We start from the raw sequence: 15238 nt of genomic DNA on the forward strand, positions 1-15238 counted from the left end.
TTGTTTGGCAGTACTTTCAGTCAAAAGAAGACCATTTAAGTCGAGCTATACAATGCCAATTTGTCTCTTGGTGGAAAGGACCCTAAACAATACACAACATTGCCACTATTAAAACATTTGCATATGAAACATCCGAAAGAATAGGAGTTGTGCATGAAGGAATCTCCAGACAGCAGCCAAAATGCAGCAACTTCAGGTACGGCAAAGGAAGGACAGTCACGGTTAACTTCATTAATGTGTTTACTGTGTTAATGGACTGAGGATGGGAGAAGGATTCGGTATTCGGTTTTGGATTCGGCAGAATCTTAACCAGTGGATTTTGTATTCGGCCGAACCCCAAAAATCTGGATTCGGTGCATCCCTAATACTGACACAGGGGTGGTTTATAGGTTACATATTGGTGATGCAGTATTAAAGCATACACAGAATAGAAAATAAATACACTATGTCTACATGTTGCATTCTTACCTTCTTCTGTAGCACCTTGCAAATGGAAAAGGCACTCGAGGGAACCTGTGGCAGAACAGACCATTGATGTCATCATCTGCAGTAGTAACCACACACCAATTAATACAGAATTGTACAAACAGTTGCTTATGCAGCCAGGTGCAACAGTAATGTAAAAAATGGAATGGTTCAATCCTAGAAGTGAACAAGCACACAAGAGCATGACAAGCAGGTCCCTATCAGTCCTGAAGAATACGTAAATAAGGCAGGGTTTCGCTCATGAAGAGAGCAAAATGTGCTCCTATTTTAAAGGGTAACTACCTTTTTTTTCAACCTGGACCCTAATTTCTTATGTTTTTGTGTCGAAATGACTGATGGAACAACAAAAGCAATACTTTTAGCGTGTATAGAGCAAACGTATTTTCACATGTAACTCGGTAAACTATGTTTATTTCAACCAAAACAAGAGTTGCGATGGTTGGAAAAGTGATAAGACGACGCAAAACGGCTTTTCATAGTTTTATTTTGTGTCCATCGACTTTGAATGAAGTGTGAAGCTAAAGTGACTGTTTATTTACATGGAGTCTGGTGGGTTTAGCGAACGCTATTTCACAGAAGTTTTTATGTTTAAAAAAAAGGATCTTACTCTTTAACAGAAAGGTCGACCTCCTTAGAAATCCTTCCCATGATGTTGTCAGACACTTAGAATATTAATCTGAGCCTGTCAGCGGCAAAACAAGCACTTTTGTGAAGGTAAATACAATCTGCACAATTACCCTATTAACTTACATTGTAGCTTGTTTTGCCGCTGCCGACTGCAGAGATCTTGCTTAATACTGGACCAATGTCAAAGATTGTTGTTCCCATCGATCACTTAGACACAAAAAACATAGGGAAATAGGGTCCAGGTTGAAAAAAACAGTAGTTAATTTAGTTCCAAATTTCAAATGATGTCCCCAAAGGAAACATCTGTTTTATCTAAACAGATAAATGTCTATTTGTTCATCTCACTTCAATTGTATTGCTGCAAAATGGGATTGTCAAGCAGACAAACCGACCAACACATATATAATAATACATTGATTCTTCTGTCGGCGTCTGTGTATCGATAAAGCATTGCCACGGAAAATATCGCTTCGATTTACCCCCACCCCTACTACTAATAGACTTTTGTCACAAATAATCATAAAAGAAGCTTGCCTCACCGCTGTTGACAGCAACATACTCACCTCTGAGAGCTCACAAGCTGAAATATCAAGAATGTCATCAGCACCTGCCTCCTTAGACTGAAGGACAAGAAATAACCGTTATTGGGTTTGTTCGATAATAGACATTTGTTTATTAGGACAACAAGATGCATAATGTTATGCTAACAAAGGAAATACTTCCACACTAGGGATGATGCATTTTTGATGAAGAAAATCGTCTCATACTCATGACCAGGGTCCAAAATAAACTTTTTTGTCCACAAGCCAAATGGCTAGCCTGGTCGTACCAGACTCATTTCATTAGTACAGAGAGTCTGGCCACTCTCCATTGACCAGTGTTAACTTCCTTGAAGGCGGGTACTCTGTTGAAGTTTAAAACTATTGGATCTGCCCAGAGCCGCTCTGGATCTGCCAGAACCAATCGCTAACGTTTTGTCGTGACGTCGGCCTAGCTTTAATCGAACTTTTCCCGAACCCCGTGGGGAGGAGGGCCACTACATCATGGCCACCAACACAACTCAGCAAAGATTGTTCTTGCTCTGGCTTTAACTTCTGGATATTCGGACCGAATGGCTTAGCTGGCATCTTTCTCCACCGCCATTACAGAACTACAACTCAAACTAGCGCACAACCTCAACGTCATCGTTCTCAGCCACTCCCTCTGTTCGCTGATTGGACCGGTAAAGATTTGGCCAGAGAAAACCCAAGAATATACTGCAAACCCAGACGGAGTACTGAAGGAAAATGAAAATTGATCAGAAGTACGTAGAAGGGCGGAGCCAGGCTACCAAATGGCTAGTGAATGTTCAAATTTTACCAGCCACTCAATAGATTAGTGTTGTTTTATTGGCTGGTGAGTAAAGCAAATCTACCATATTTTACCAGGATTTGGCTAGAAGCTGGTGCTTATTTTGGACCCTGCTCATTGCCACACTAAATGACTGCAGGTTGTCCCAGTAAATATCACGCAGGCTGTTGATGGAACCCTCACCGCCAGCAACAGGGTGGTGACTAGAGGTCAGGAGCATGTGCTGCTGAAAGGGACCCAAAGCCAAATTGGTCCCAGGGGAGGGGCCAGCCTAAAGCTGCATTCACACAAGTCTCGCATTGCCAGACCCTCCTCCACAGCACTGCGAAAGAGGGTCTGGCTAGTCTACAAAACATTGTGGGATGGGTGAAAAGAGGATGTAGAGGATCTTGCCTGTTCTTTTGCTTATCTGCTGAAAACACTTCACTGGATAAAACACATCCGGTAAGATAACGTTACATGTGCTGTGTAACGTAGCTAAGCTAGCTAGCTAGCGAGCAACTAGAGCATCAAGCGAGGTGAACGTAAATTGTGCGAGACGAGAGATGTAGTTCACCGAGTGGTTTCATGCAAAACTAAGTGGTCATACGACAAACTTACAACAAACTGAGACTTTTTTCTGTTGAAAAATTATCTTTTAAATTGACGTACATCATATTTGCAAACCATGGCTCAATTCAAACGGGATAAAAATATTATTTGTCTATCCCCGTTCACAACCATGTATATTCTTTCCGAATTAAGGTGCCATGAGGTCCGCCGGAAGGAGAGGGACTTCGCCTCTGTTTTAGTCGTGCAACAGAAAACTCTGATTGGACAGATAGTCTAGCTAGCTGTCTGGATTTACCCTGCAGAGATCTGAGGAGCAGTTAACCATAGTCCTCAGAAATCCACCGGAGGTTAGAACGCCAACACAAAGGAAGAGGAAGGAAACGGACATCTGGCGGAATTTCCGGCGGCACCGGAGCAATCCCGGAAGTGGAACGTTGTGTATATAGACTACATTCACAATGACTGCGTTTGCCGTCAGACGAAAACACAAGTCTACCCATTTATTTTGAATGGTGTTTCTGTTTTTGAACAGTGGGGGCCGCAGGGGGGAGCAGATTCAACTTTTTGGATAAACGCTGCAGTGTAGGGCTGCACAACATTGGTAAAAAAAAATTACATTGTGATATTTTTTTACCTGCGATATATATATTGCGATATGAAAAAAGACACATTTATACAAGATGACATAAATAGCTCTATTTGGAAATAATAAATAATTCTCGACTACGGGGGTGATTTTGTAGGGGAGTGCATCTACATAGAAACATTTCTTTTTTTAAAGGAACTTTTCTTATGTAAACCATTCTTTGTTGAACTTTAATGCTTTACATAAAACACAAAAGCAAGTAAGTGCTGTGACTACTCTTCTGATGTGAGTTTGGAGAGGGAAATAAGGTAGTTAAATACACCAGTTGACTCACATGACACCATTGTATTCATATAATACTATCAATCCAGGCTAAAGTGAATGATAGTAATAATTCATGCATGTTGCTTCCTTTAAATTTCAGGTTGTGGTCGACTAGCGGGGGCCTGCTTTGGTTAGTTGACTTGAATTTATCAACACTGACTGTGATTGGTGGTTGGCTGTACATGCAGAGCCTGCATGTCACACACTAGTAACAAACTGTGTATCCAAAAGCACTTAAATCAGTGTAAATTACGTTATATCAGACACAGACTTCTGTTGTAGATTAGTGGGTACATTACCAGCTTCGCGGCTCCGAACCGTAACGTTAGTTGGGACAGACGCCTTGTTTCTTAAAGCTAACTTTATTAGCTTTAGCCTGGCTGGTAACGTTAGCAGCTTTCTGGCAACTCTGCGGTGAAAAATCGTCGTGATAACATTGCATTAATGAGGCGTTTTAGTTTGTCTTTGCAGCGACCATAAAACACTGACTACTGTAGCATCACGACCCATGGAAAAGCATGTGCATCACTTAATCTGTGGCAGCTGCCGCTTACGGTACTTTTCTACACACGGGAGAAGACTTCCCCTAACAAACCCCGTCTGACTAACATTACGTCACATACACACAGCTCACGTGGCAACCTGTCTAAATGGGAAGGCTTGGCCAGTAAACAATCGTGTAAAAGGAGAACGGTCAACGTTTACTTTTCTATCAAGCAGCAAAGAAGGTGTAGCAATAACATCGCACGTCCTGCGATGTAACTATCGTAGATGCGCACATTGCCATGTAGACGATGAAACAAATAATCGTCCAGCCCTAATGCAGTGGCCAATCATTTAACTGGCAATCAGACTTGTGTAGAATAATGCCCTTACTATTTGCAGATAAATATAATAAGAATGTAAAAGGTTTCCATTTTGGTGTATGCTTATTGCACAGAGTTATGTGCTGTCATAGAGACGGTGGTTGCGGGTTCTCCGGGCAAGCCACATCTGCATTCCCCAAACAAAGGAAACTCTGACGCACAGAAGGTTTAGCTTAAGCCATAACTATAGAGTAGGTAAAGGTCCTGAGTCTCCAGCAAAGTACATTGAGTAATAGTAACAAGTGAAACAGGAACAGAATGTTCGTGTGAGAGCAAATGAGAACGAGACATAACACAGTGGCCCCCACCCTGGCATGTGTTGTGTGAAGGTAACAGTCCCTGTGCTGGAGAAGAAGAGGGGGCCCAAGAAATAAAACATAAGAGATGAGGGGAAGAACAGATCGGGGCTCACAAAGTGTGACAGTCTAGAGATACGTGGACCGGCTCCGGCTTTTTGTCTGGTGCTAGGGAAACTGGTCCCAAATATTGTCCCAAAAGGGGGGACACAGAGGAGGTAATCCTCAAAACTTGGCAGTGTGTTTTGAGGTGGTGTGAGACTCCCGTACAGTAAACAGGAAACATCACTGCCAAAAGACTGTTTGAAAACACTATGAGGGTAAAAAAATTTTGTTACATTGTTCGGCCACAGTGTATGAATGTGAATGGGGCCTGTACTGTAAAAGCGCTTTGAGTAGTCAAAGACTAGAAAAGAAAAGACTAGAAAAGCGCTATATGAATACAGTCCATTGACATTTATAGCCTGCTTCCACCGCCCCCCGGATAAGCAGCAGGAAATGGATGGACATTTTTACATTGACAGACTCTTCTTACCAGGCACAGCTGATATTCCAGTCTCTTCTGGGAGTCACTGCTGGGTTTCCTCTTTCTGAAGAACAGAGGCATGCTGAGTCCTGCCTGTCCTGCTGCCTCTCTACCTGCTGGGTTTCGCTCCTGTCCCTCCACTACGACGAGAGCTACTTCAGAGGACGGATGGACAGGTTGGAAAGCCCTGACAGCGTCTGCACACTGAAAAATTTAAATAAAACATTTTGATTATTCAGATGAAGCAATATGACTTGAACTTATATTGCAATAACCTTTTAAAAGTTCCACAGTACACCATACGATGATGTTAAAATTTTATAAGTCAAAGCTGACTGAATACATCTTTCGGCCACTTGGGGCAGCAGAACAAGTTGCAAAAAAACTGCACTGACACGTTATCACCTTAAAGTGTTATGGTGAATGAGTTAGCCCTTAATTGTCTATTTACAAAAAATTACAAAATGCAGAGCTACGTAATCATACATTTGCAATCATGTTTCTGGCCACCTGATGAATGTAAGTCCAACATTCAACCCATTTATAGTCTCCACCTACCCCTGAAAAATATATCTGCTTTTTTAGCAGCTACGTGCTACTTTGTCGGTCAGCTGTTTGGTAGTGTACAGTGGTGCTCAGCTGAAAACAGCTGCCTGCTATGTCTGGAAACAAAGCTGATGAGAATGGAGTTTGAGGTCAGGAAAGCCAAGACAATTAGCTAAAAGAGGCAAAGTGATAATGTATGTCGGTTTGTTACGAGTGACACCTATAGTAATTTGATTTGGTTTAATAATAAAATAAAAAATATTGTGTGTATTTTTGCCTATGTGTGTGTATGTGTGTGGCGAAGGGCAAAGGCACACTGGTAAACGCAAATGAGGTGTAACAATGTATCCAGTTACTTTAAATGGCTCACGTTACTGTATTGTGTGAACAGCTAACTTCATTAAATATTTTATGTGCCGTTTTCTTTATTGGGGTGCAAATTTTTTATCTTTTAATGTTTTATGAGATCATTTTACAGATCCACCGTATTTGCGACAGGAGATTAGCTCCGCCCCAAGACGATTGTGATTGGTTTAAAGAAATGCAAACAACCCAGAGAGACAATAACCTTAATGCTAGTTCTGAACAGGTGCCATAGTGTTTTTTCTTCAGGGATCCAATAAAAAAATAAATCAGAAAAAAACTTTTATTTAAAAGGTTTGACGGAAGTTTGTACTTTAATCTCAATAGGGTAATTCATATGTGTTTGTTTGCTTTTATTAATATTTTTTATTGTAAAATAAAAAACTAAACTTATTTAAATAATTCCTGTGACTTTTGTAGTTTGTTTTCAAGAAGAAATAAAAAACAATTAAAATCTTAAATCTGGGTGTGGTGTAAAAAAAAAAAAAAAAAAAAAAAATATCAGAGATTTTAAATTTTAGGCTGTATCGCCAGCACTACTGCTGCATAGTAAAAGCCAACCAGTATGTTTTTCATTTGATTTGGGTAAACAGGGAGAATATGAATCATTATTTGTAAAGCAACAAGACTCCAGAAAAGCAACCCTCAGGGTCTGCAATACATGCCAGTTGGACTTCTCCACTCATTTAAAAACAAAAAAAGGAGAGCAGACAAATATGTAGATTGTAAAAGCACAAAAACAAAAATTCTGTGGCGAGATAATCTACTTGCAAAACGGCTTTCCCCACGGACACAGCAAACACAACCAGGACTGATGGCCGACGCAGTGAATCAAATTGTTGGTGCGGGAGTTCAGTGCAAGGAAGTCTCGCATTGCCAGACCTAGGGGTCAGCCCTATGTTCCCACAGCCCAATGGTCCCACAGCCCTATGTTCCCACAATTCTAAAAATCTTTTTTTCAATGAAAATCAAGGCCTATGTTCCCACAGCCCTATGTTCCCACATTTCTAAGATTTTTCTTAAAATTAGGGTTACATTCCATCTGTTGTCCATTGCTACTGGATAATAGGTTAGGTATAATTGGCTACCAAATTAGGAGAAAGGGGGATAAAATCTGATACAAATTCATGAAAAAGGAAATGTGGGAACATAGGGCCTAATTTTGAAAAAAATCTTAGAAATGTGGGAACATAGGGCTGTCGGTTCCTAATAGGGGCCTAATTTTAAGTGAAAACAAAATTCTTAGAAATGTGGGAACATAGGGCTGTAGGAACATGGGGCCTAATTTTCAGCGAAAAAAATTAATTCTTAGAAATGTGGGAACATAGGGCTCTGGGAACATAGGGCCTAATTTTAAGTGGAAAAAAAAATTTCTTAGAAATGTGGGAACATAGGGCTGTGGGAACAGCAGTGTAAGGGTAACAATCTTGTTCATATTGCAAACATTAGAGATAAAAAATACACCTAACGTTGTATTGCTTCGAGGTCTGGCCTAATGGGACTACTTGAAGAGAGGTTTTCGATGCAGAACTGACTATTCCCCTGAACTGCTCGAAGGCTTCGGAAAGTGTTGATTCTGCATATTACATTACAACATTGAAAAGCAGAAATAGGCATCCATTACAGCTCCCATGCAAGCAGCAACCATCACAGCTGAATGCTGAAGCCAACACAGATGGAATTAGAGAAGCAGTACGTAGGGCTGTGCAATTAAAGCAAATTTGAATCGCCGTTAAGATTTCAGCTCCTACTGATTACAAAAACTGAATAATCGAGAAAAACTATTATTTTGCACATTACGTTTTTGCAAACAACAAAAACAAAGTTCAAATGTAGGGGTGTGACGAGACACCCAGAGATCGAGACGAGACAAGATTGCAACACTATTTTATGGAAAAATTCGATGAAGAAATAAGACTGGAAAAATAGTCCTTTTATTCAATCGAAAGTCACAAAATGAAAAACGAGCGTTTGTGGTTTGGCCACAAAACGCAAATGACTGTCTTCTCTCCTGTAGAACTAACAGTTCCACTGTTACTTATTCCATATGTACGGTGGAGAGAGAGTCTCTTCACTCAGAGAACCAAGTTACAAACGTAACTACCTTCGGCAGAATAGGCAGTCTGCCTCCCCGAGTTGGTCAAATAAGTGCCTCGGAACACACCAAAGCTTGAACTTGAGCGTACGTTCTGCGCATTTGGGAGATGTAATACGTCTCCATAACAGCAGGTGGCAACCGGCAGCTGATTGGACAAACACGTCACATGGGTCTGGCTGCTCCCGGACTTTACAATCGGGCATAATGGCGGCTCGTTCGGAATACGATCTCATATTTTACGGAGATAGTTCACCAAAACGTGTTTCTGAAAACATTTTAAGCGAGAAATAGGCCATGCAGTTGCTGAATCTGTCTTCATTTCAGATCGACAAAGGTCAGTTTAAAAGAACTTCGTCAGATTTTGAGAGCCGTTGGTCACGCTCATCCTGCTCATTTTCGGGTTAGCGCTCCACCAATCAGATTGGCCATTGAGTCCGACTGCCTGCCTTCCGATTCAACAAGTCAAATCGGCCCAAATGAAGGCCGATGGCTTCTCCGACTGACGACGGCATGGAACACACCGAACAGACTGTCCGACGGCTGATAATCGGGTTGGTGTGTCAGGGCCTTTACATTCTTTAACGTCCCCCCACTCCCCTATTAACATTCTATAGAAACACCAAGGGAAAACAGGGGGACAAGGGGAACACATCACCCAACAGGGAAGAATTTTTTTTTTTTTTTTTTTTTAAAAAGGTCCAATGGCATTAAAAATGTCACTTTATGAGGTTTTTTAACATTGATATGAGTACACCCAGCCGGCCTATGGTCCCCCAGTGGCTAGAAATAGAGATAGGTGTAAACCGAGCTCTGGGTATCCTGCTCTGTCTTTGAGAAAATGAAAGCTCAGATGTGCCGATCTGGAATCTCCTCTCTCTAGTGGCTGTAATTCTGCACCAAGGCGGAATTTTGAGAGACTTCAGACACAGTATTAGGGGACCACTAAGGTCTATATAAAAGAGACTTCAGATACAGTATTAGGGGACCACTAAGGTCTATATAAAAGAGACTTCAGATACAGTATTAGGGGACCACTAAGGTCTATATAAAAGAGACTTCAGATACAGTATTAGGGGACCACTAAGGTCTATATAAAAGAGACTTCAGATACAGTATTAGGGGACCACTAAGGTCTATATAAAAAAAGAGACATCAGATACAGTATTAGGGGACCACTAAGGCCTATATAAAAGAGACTTCAGATACAGTATTAGGGGACCACTAAGGCCTATATAAAAGAGACTTCAGATACAGTATTAGGGGACAACTAAGGCCAATATAAAAGAGACTTCATATACAGTATTAGGGGACAACTAAGGCCAATATAAAAGAGACTTCATATACAGTATTAGGGGACCACTAAAGGCCTATATAAAAGAGACTTCAGATGCAGTATTAGGGGACCACTAAGGTCTATATAAAAGAGACTTCAGATACAGTATTAGAGGACCACTAAGGTCTATATAAAAGAGACTTCAGATACAGTATTAGGGGACCACTAAGGTCTATATAAAAGAGACTTCAGATACAGTATTAGGGGACCACTAAGATCTATATAAAAGAGACTTCAGATACAGTATTAGGGGACCACTAAGGTCTATATAAAAGAGACTTCAGATACAGTATTAGGGGACCACTAAGGTCTATATAAAAGAGACTTCAGATACAGTATTAGGGGACCACTAAGGTCTATATAAAAGAGACTTCAGATACAGTATTAGGGGACCACTAAGATCTATATAAAAGAGACTTCAGATACAGTATTAGGGGACCACTAAGGTCTATATAAAAGAGACTTCAGATACAGTATTAGGGGACCACTAAGGTCTATATAAAAGAGACTTCAGATACAGTATTAGGGGACCACTAAGGCCTATATAAAAGAGACTTCAGATACAGTATTAGGGGACCACTAAGGTCTATATAAAAGAGACTTCAGATACAGTATTAGGGGACCACTAAGGCCAATATAAAAGAGACTTCAGATACAGTATTAGAGGACCACTAAGGTCTATATAAAAGAGACTTCAGATACAGTATTAGAGGACCACTAAGGTCTATATAAAAGAGACTTCAGATACAGTATTAGGGGACCACTAAGGTCTATATAAAAGAGACTTCAGATACAGTATTAGAGGACCACTAAGGTCTATATAAAAGAGACTTCAGATACAGTATTAGGGGACCACTAAGGTCTATATAAAAGAGACTTCATATACAGTATTAGGGGACAACTAAGGCCAATATAAAAGAGACTTCATATACAGTATTAGGGGACCACTAAAGGCCTATTTAAAAGCACCATCATGGGACCTTTAAATAGAAATAATAAAAAACACAGAAAGACCCAATTGATTTAACATTACATATTAATTTATCTTTTAAATTATACTGGATTCATTTATAACTACTGACTCTTGAGAGACTTCACTGGACCGCTCCATTTATTTACACATATATTTGTAAGTGTATTTGTTTTTATGGTATATGTTTTAAGTTACATGGGCCCTGTGGGTGTGGATGTGGGCAGGGTGGATTACCGTAAAATGATGTAGCGAACGTTGTATCTTTAAGAGCGTAGCACTAGCACACAAAAACTCAAAGGTGATCAACCTAGCAATACTTTACACCATATAACAACCACTGTTAAGACACCCATGCTAATCTAATTAACAACCATATGGATATTAGCTCGCTGTATGTTATTTAGTTAACTCAATTCACACTGATAAAGGCTAAACGTTAACGTTAATGTCAAGGCAGATCATGTTAGCTTCTCTATGACAACTTACCACTCGGTCTACATTCAGCAAACGCGAGCTAACAAAGCTAGCATGTAGCTAAACAATACACCAAAAACTAGCTATAACAACACCACGAAGTTCATTTCATACTAACAGGCTGTGGGTTGATTCGCTGCTCCTCACTCTCTTCTGGGTAACGTTAACGTTAGCTGGTCAAATTAAAGTGGGACGTTAGGCCAAGTCATTCGTCGAAAAAAAGAAGGGGACCGAAAGTAGCAAACGTTATTCAACGTAACCTTGCTAGTTCATAAAATACGAAAAACGCAGCAATGTTCCCGATATGAGCCCTCCTCAGCTGATACCGCTTCCCTATGAATGTTGCTAAATCATAACAAATAACTGCAGCTCTTCTTCTTAGCTCAGTTATTAGCGGATTGCAACTAGCTTTAAGATGCAGTATCGCCCTCTACAGGATTGTGTAGTATCACAATAACAGTCTATGGTAGTTTCATGAATTACCATGAGCATAAGGCCTAGGGCCTTACTTTGGGTTCAGTTTAGATTATTGGGTTTGTAACCCCCCCTTTAAATTACGCCTATGGCGTAGTCCATAATGTTTTCTGTAAATAAAAGGTAACCTTTTATTTAATGGTTCCCATTGATTCTGGTATACATGTGAATTCATAGGAAGCATTCGGAAAAGACTATGCAATTATTTGGTACTGGGGAGTGTCTATAATCAGGTACCCCACAGTTACCTCAGAGAATGTCTAATAAGGGGAGAACTTCCACTCTCTGGAAACTTCCGGCTTCTAAACTGGTTGCAGTTCCATATGAGGCATATTATGGCGCTCACGGGCGAGTGCAGAATGAATGGAGGTCTATGGAGCTATACCCCTCAAAATCCACTTTTCTCAGGATATATTTTTTTGTCTAGTAATTTGAATGTTGCATTCGAAAGGGGAGGCTAAGAAAATACACACTGCTGGGTGTTTGAATTTTTTTAAGTAATTTTTTTGTTCTAAAAAACCTTTTAAAATGTCAATGACGTCATACACATCGTACAACCAGAGATACTGCTTTACGACAAGCTCTGAGTCGCTTCCTTTGTTCTCTCGAGGCATCGACAACACAGCTGACAGGTTAGGCTCTCTCTGTCAATACACGTGTTAGAAAGAGGGTTGCTAATGTTTTAAAGACCAGTCCAGGCCGAAATATTCAGACATTCTGGTTCCGCTTCGGATGCCATCAAGCGGAATCTCTGGTCGTAATCAGTCCTTTACTGACCAATCAGCATTCAATAGCACAAAGCTAGCATGTTACGGGCAACAACGACTCAACCTGTAAGAAATCTAAAGGACATGAGTACTTGTTCATTTAATTTTTGACCTATAATCCATGTTGAACTTTCAAAAACTACAAGCTATATACGGACTACTAGCCAGTAAGAAGCAGAGTACGAGGGCGTGCCCTGACAGTACCTAGGTAAGGACTACTGGCCAGTAAGAAGCAGAGTACGAGGGCGTGCCCTGACAGTACCTAGGTAAGGACTACTAGCCAGTCAGAAGCAGAGTACGAGGGCGTGCCCTGACAGTACCTAGGTAAGGACTACTAGCCAGTCAGAAGCAGAGTATGAGGGCGTGCCCTGACAGTACCTAGGTAAGGACTACTAGCCAGTCAGAAGCAGAGTATGAGGGTGTTTCGCGCTAGCAGCTAGGCGAGCATTATAACGTGTGTTCCAAAGTGACCACGTTTGTCTCTGAAGTAAAGGCTGGACTACAATAGAGCTGTTTGGAGCAGTTGGTGAACAGTGTTTTCTGTTGGAGATGGTAAGTCCCTTTGGGGGGACTTTGGGCTTTTTCACTTTGTAAACCTATAACATGCACAAAAAATATATATAACACAATAAAGTAAAGGGAAAAAGCCAACAAGCATGAGCATTTAAAAAAAAAAAAACAATAAAAAAAAAAATTAACTACCTATACATTTATAATACTAAATACTACTTTGATATGAATTCCATGAAGTTATGTACTATTTTCAATAATAGTAACATTGTACTGACTACCAATTTTGCTATTATTACTATTTCTAACTAACAATCGATCGGTCTTTGATCGCCGTGTGTTTACAGTTAGCGATACTCACAACATAGTATGCCATATATAAGTGGAAAACAATGAGGATGGTCCCATAAAAAAGGATGTTTTTCCTCGCCACTGTTTTTGGGGGAATGGTTGGGTCTTTGTAAATTATAGAGTGTGGTATAGAGTTACTCTTTCTGTAAAGTGTCTTGAGATAACTCTTGTTATGATTGGATACTATAAATAAAATTGAATTGAAAAACACCCAGTAGCACTATTTTTTCCACAACCACCTTACTGTGATGCGATTGGCTAGTACTCGTCATATCGACAGTTTGAGGTCAGACACGGTTAGGGTTATGGCAAAGCCAAGGAACCTTTCGGCCAAGAGGTCATGGTTAGGGTTAGACCTAGCCCCCACACGGGTGGGGGGGAAATACAAAGGATTATCTTATCTTAGTTGATATGCCTGATTCTGTATGTACCTTGCATGTTAGCAGTTTGTCCACCAGAGGTCACACTCTGCACATTTTTTGGAATCGCAGAGGGCAAGGTATGAGACATACTGTAGGCCTACAATATGCCAGCATGTGGTAATGATTGCAATCTCAGCTTTCTTTTGTCCTTACTGACTGAGCTCCAACATGTCAACTGAAATGGAACTAGAAGTATCCTCCACCCTTTTATAGCTAAGTAAACTAATACAAGCAAATGTTGAATATGGATGTTTGGATGTGGTTTTTAAGCCACATCACATACTAATGTTTTATAGTCACCTCAGCTATTTGCAGTTGGTGCAAATAGCACAGCCAGTTTCACTTGTGCTTTATTATTCCTGCTCGTTAACCAAACAGATTGGTTCCCCCAACGTCTTCACATATAAGCCTATTCTGGTTAATAAGACTATTTAGATCGCCAGTCTGGATGCCTGAGCAGCACTATCCCAGACAATAACCCTCTGCTGCGCTTATTACAGACCTCTGCAGGTGTAATGTCGGACTGTGGTTCAGGCCATAGGCTTAGTTAGACCACAGGAGACACACGGAGCGGACTATAAATAACCACATAATTAAAGGCGCTGACAGGGAACTGACATTGTGGTTAGAACAGTTTTCCCCTTAGCCCCCCTTTGGTTCAAACAAAGTCTCACTGCACTGCAACCCTAATGATAAACACTATATCCTTAGAACAGGGGGGTCAAACTCAGTTTCACTAAGGGCCACACTGGAAAATTAAAATCACATCAAGGGCCAGACATGTAAAGTTTATTGACATGCTTTTATTTAAATGAAAAAAGTAAAATATTTTGGACTGTATAATTGCATGTCTCATATAACTGGGCGGAACCATTGTTTGGGGTGGCAGTATCTCAGTCAGTAGGGAGTTGGGTTTTTTGGTTCAAGTCCCCATACGGACCACAGTATGGTGGTGGACTGGTAGCTGCAGAGGGCCCTGGGCACTCCCATGTGCTCTTGAGCAAGGCACCGAACCCCTAACTGCTCGGGGCACCTTTCCATGGGCAGCTCCCTCGCTCCGACATCTCTCCATTAGTGCATGTGGAGGTACTGAGCATGTGTGTGTAATTCAGGCCTGTGTGTAATAACAACAGAGTGAAAACATAGTAATTTCCCCTTGCGGGATTAATAAAGTATAAATTAAATAAATAGTCTTCTCGTTTACAGTTTGGTTGACATAAAACCCTAAAAAAGTCAGCAAGAAACTTCCTTAGTCATCATAGCATTTAGCAAAACAAAGATTACATTTTTTTCACAGCCTGAATATGCAAACTC

General features: G+C 40.7%; 1 protein-coding gene across 1 annotated transcript in view; it reads right to left on the bottom strand.

The window, feature by feature from the left end:
* Positions 1 to 11803, bottom strand: part of lrsam1 (leucine rich repeat and sterile alpha motif containing 1) — a 37893-nt gene extending 26090 nt beyond the window's left edge. Inside the window, exons 1-4 of the mRNA XM_028602348.1 lie at positions 11519 to 11803; positions 5623 to 5817; positions 1677 to 1733; positions 469 to 513 (exon numbers count right to left, since the gene is read on the bottom strand). Coding sequence (XP_028458149.1) covers positions 469 to 513; positions 1677 to 1733; positions 5623 to 5694 — 174 coding nt within the window. The 5' untranslated portion in view covers positions 5695 to 5817; positions 11519 to 11803. The remainder of the gene's footprint in view (positions 1 to 468; positions 514 to 1676; positions 1734 to 5622; positions 5818 to 11518) is intronic.
* Between the last annotated feature and the right edge of the window lie 3435 nt (positions 11804 to 15238).

This window comes from Perca flavescens, chromosome 16 (genome assembly GCF_004354835.1).
Source record: "Perca flavescens isolate YP-PL-M2 chromosome 16, PFLA_1.0, whole genome shotgun sequence".
NCBI lineage: Eukaryota > Metazoa > Chordata > Actinopteri > Perciformes > Percidae > Perca > Perca flavescens.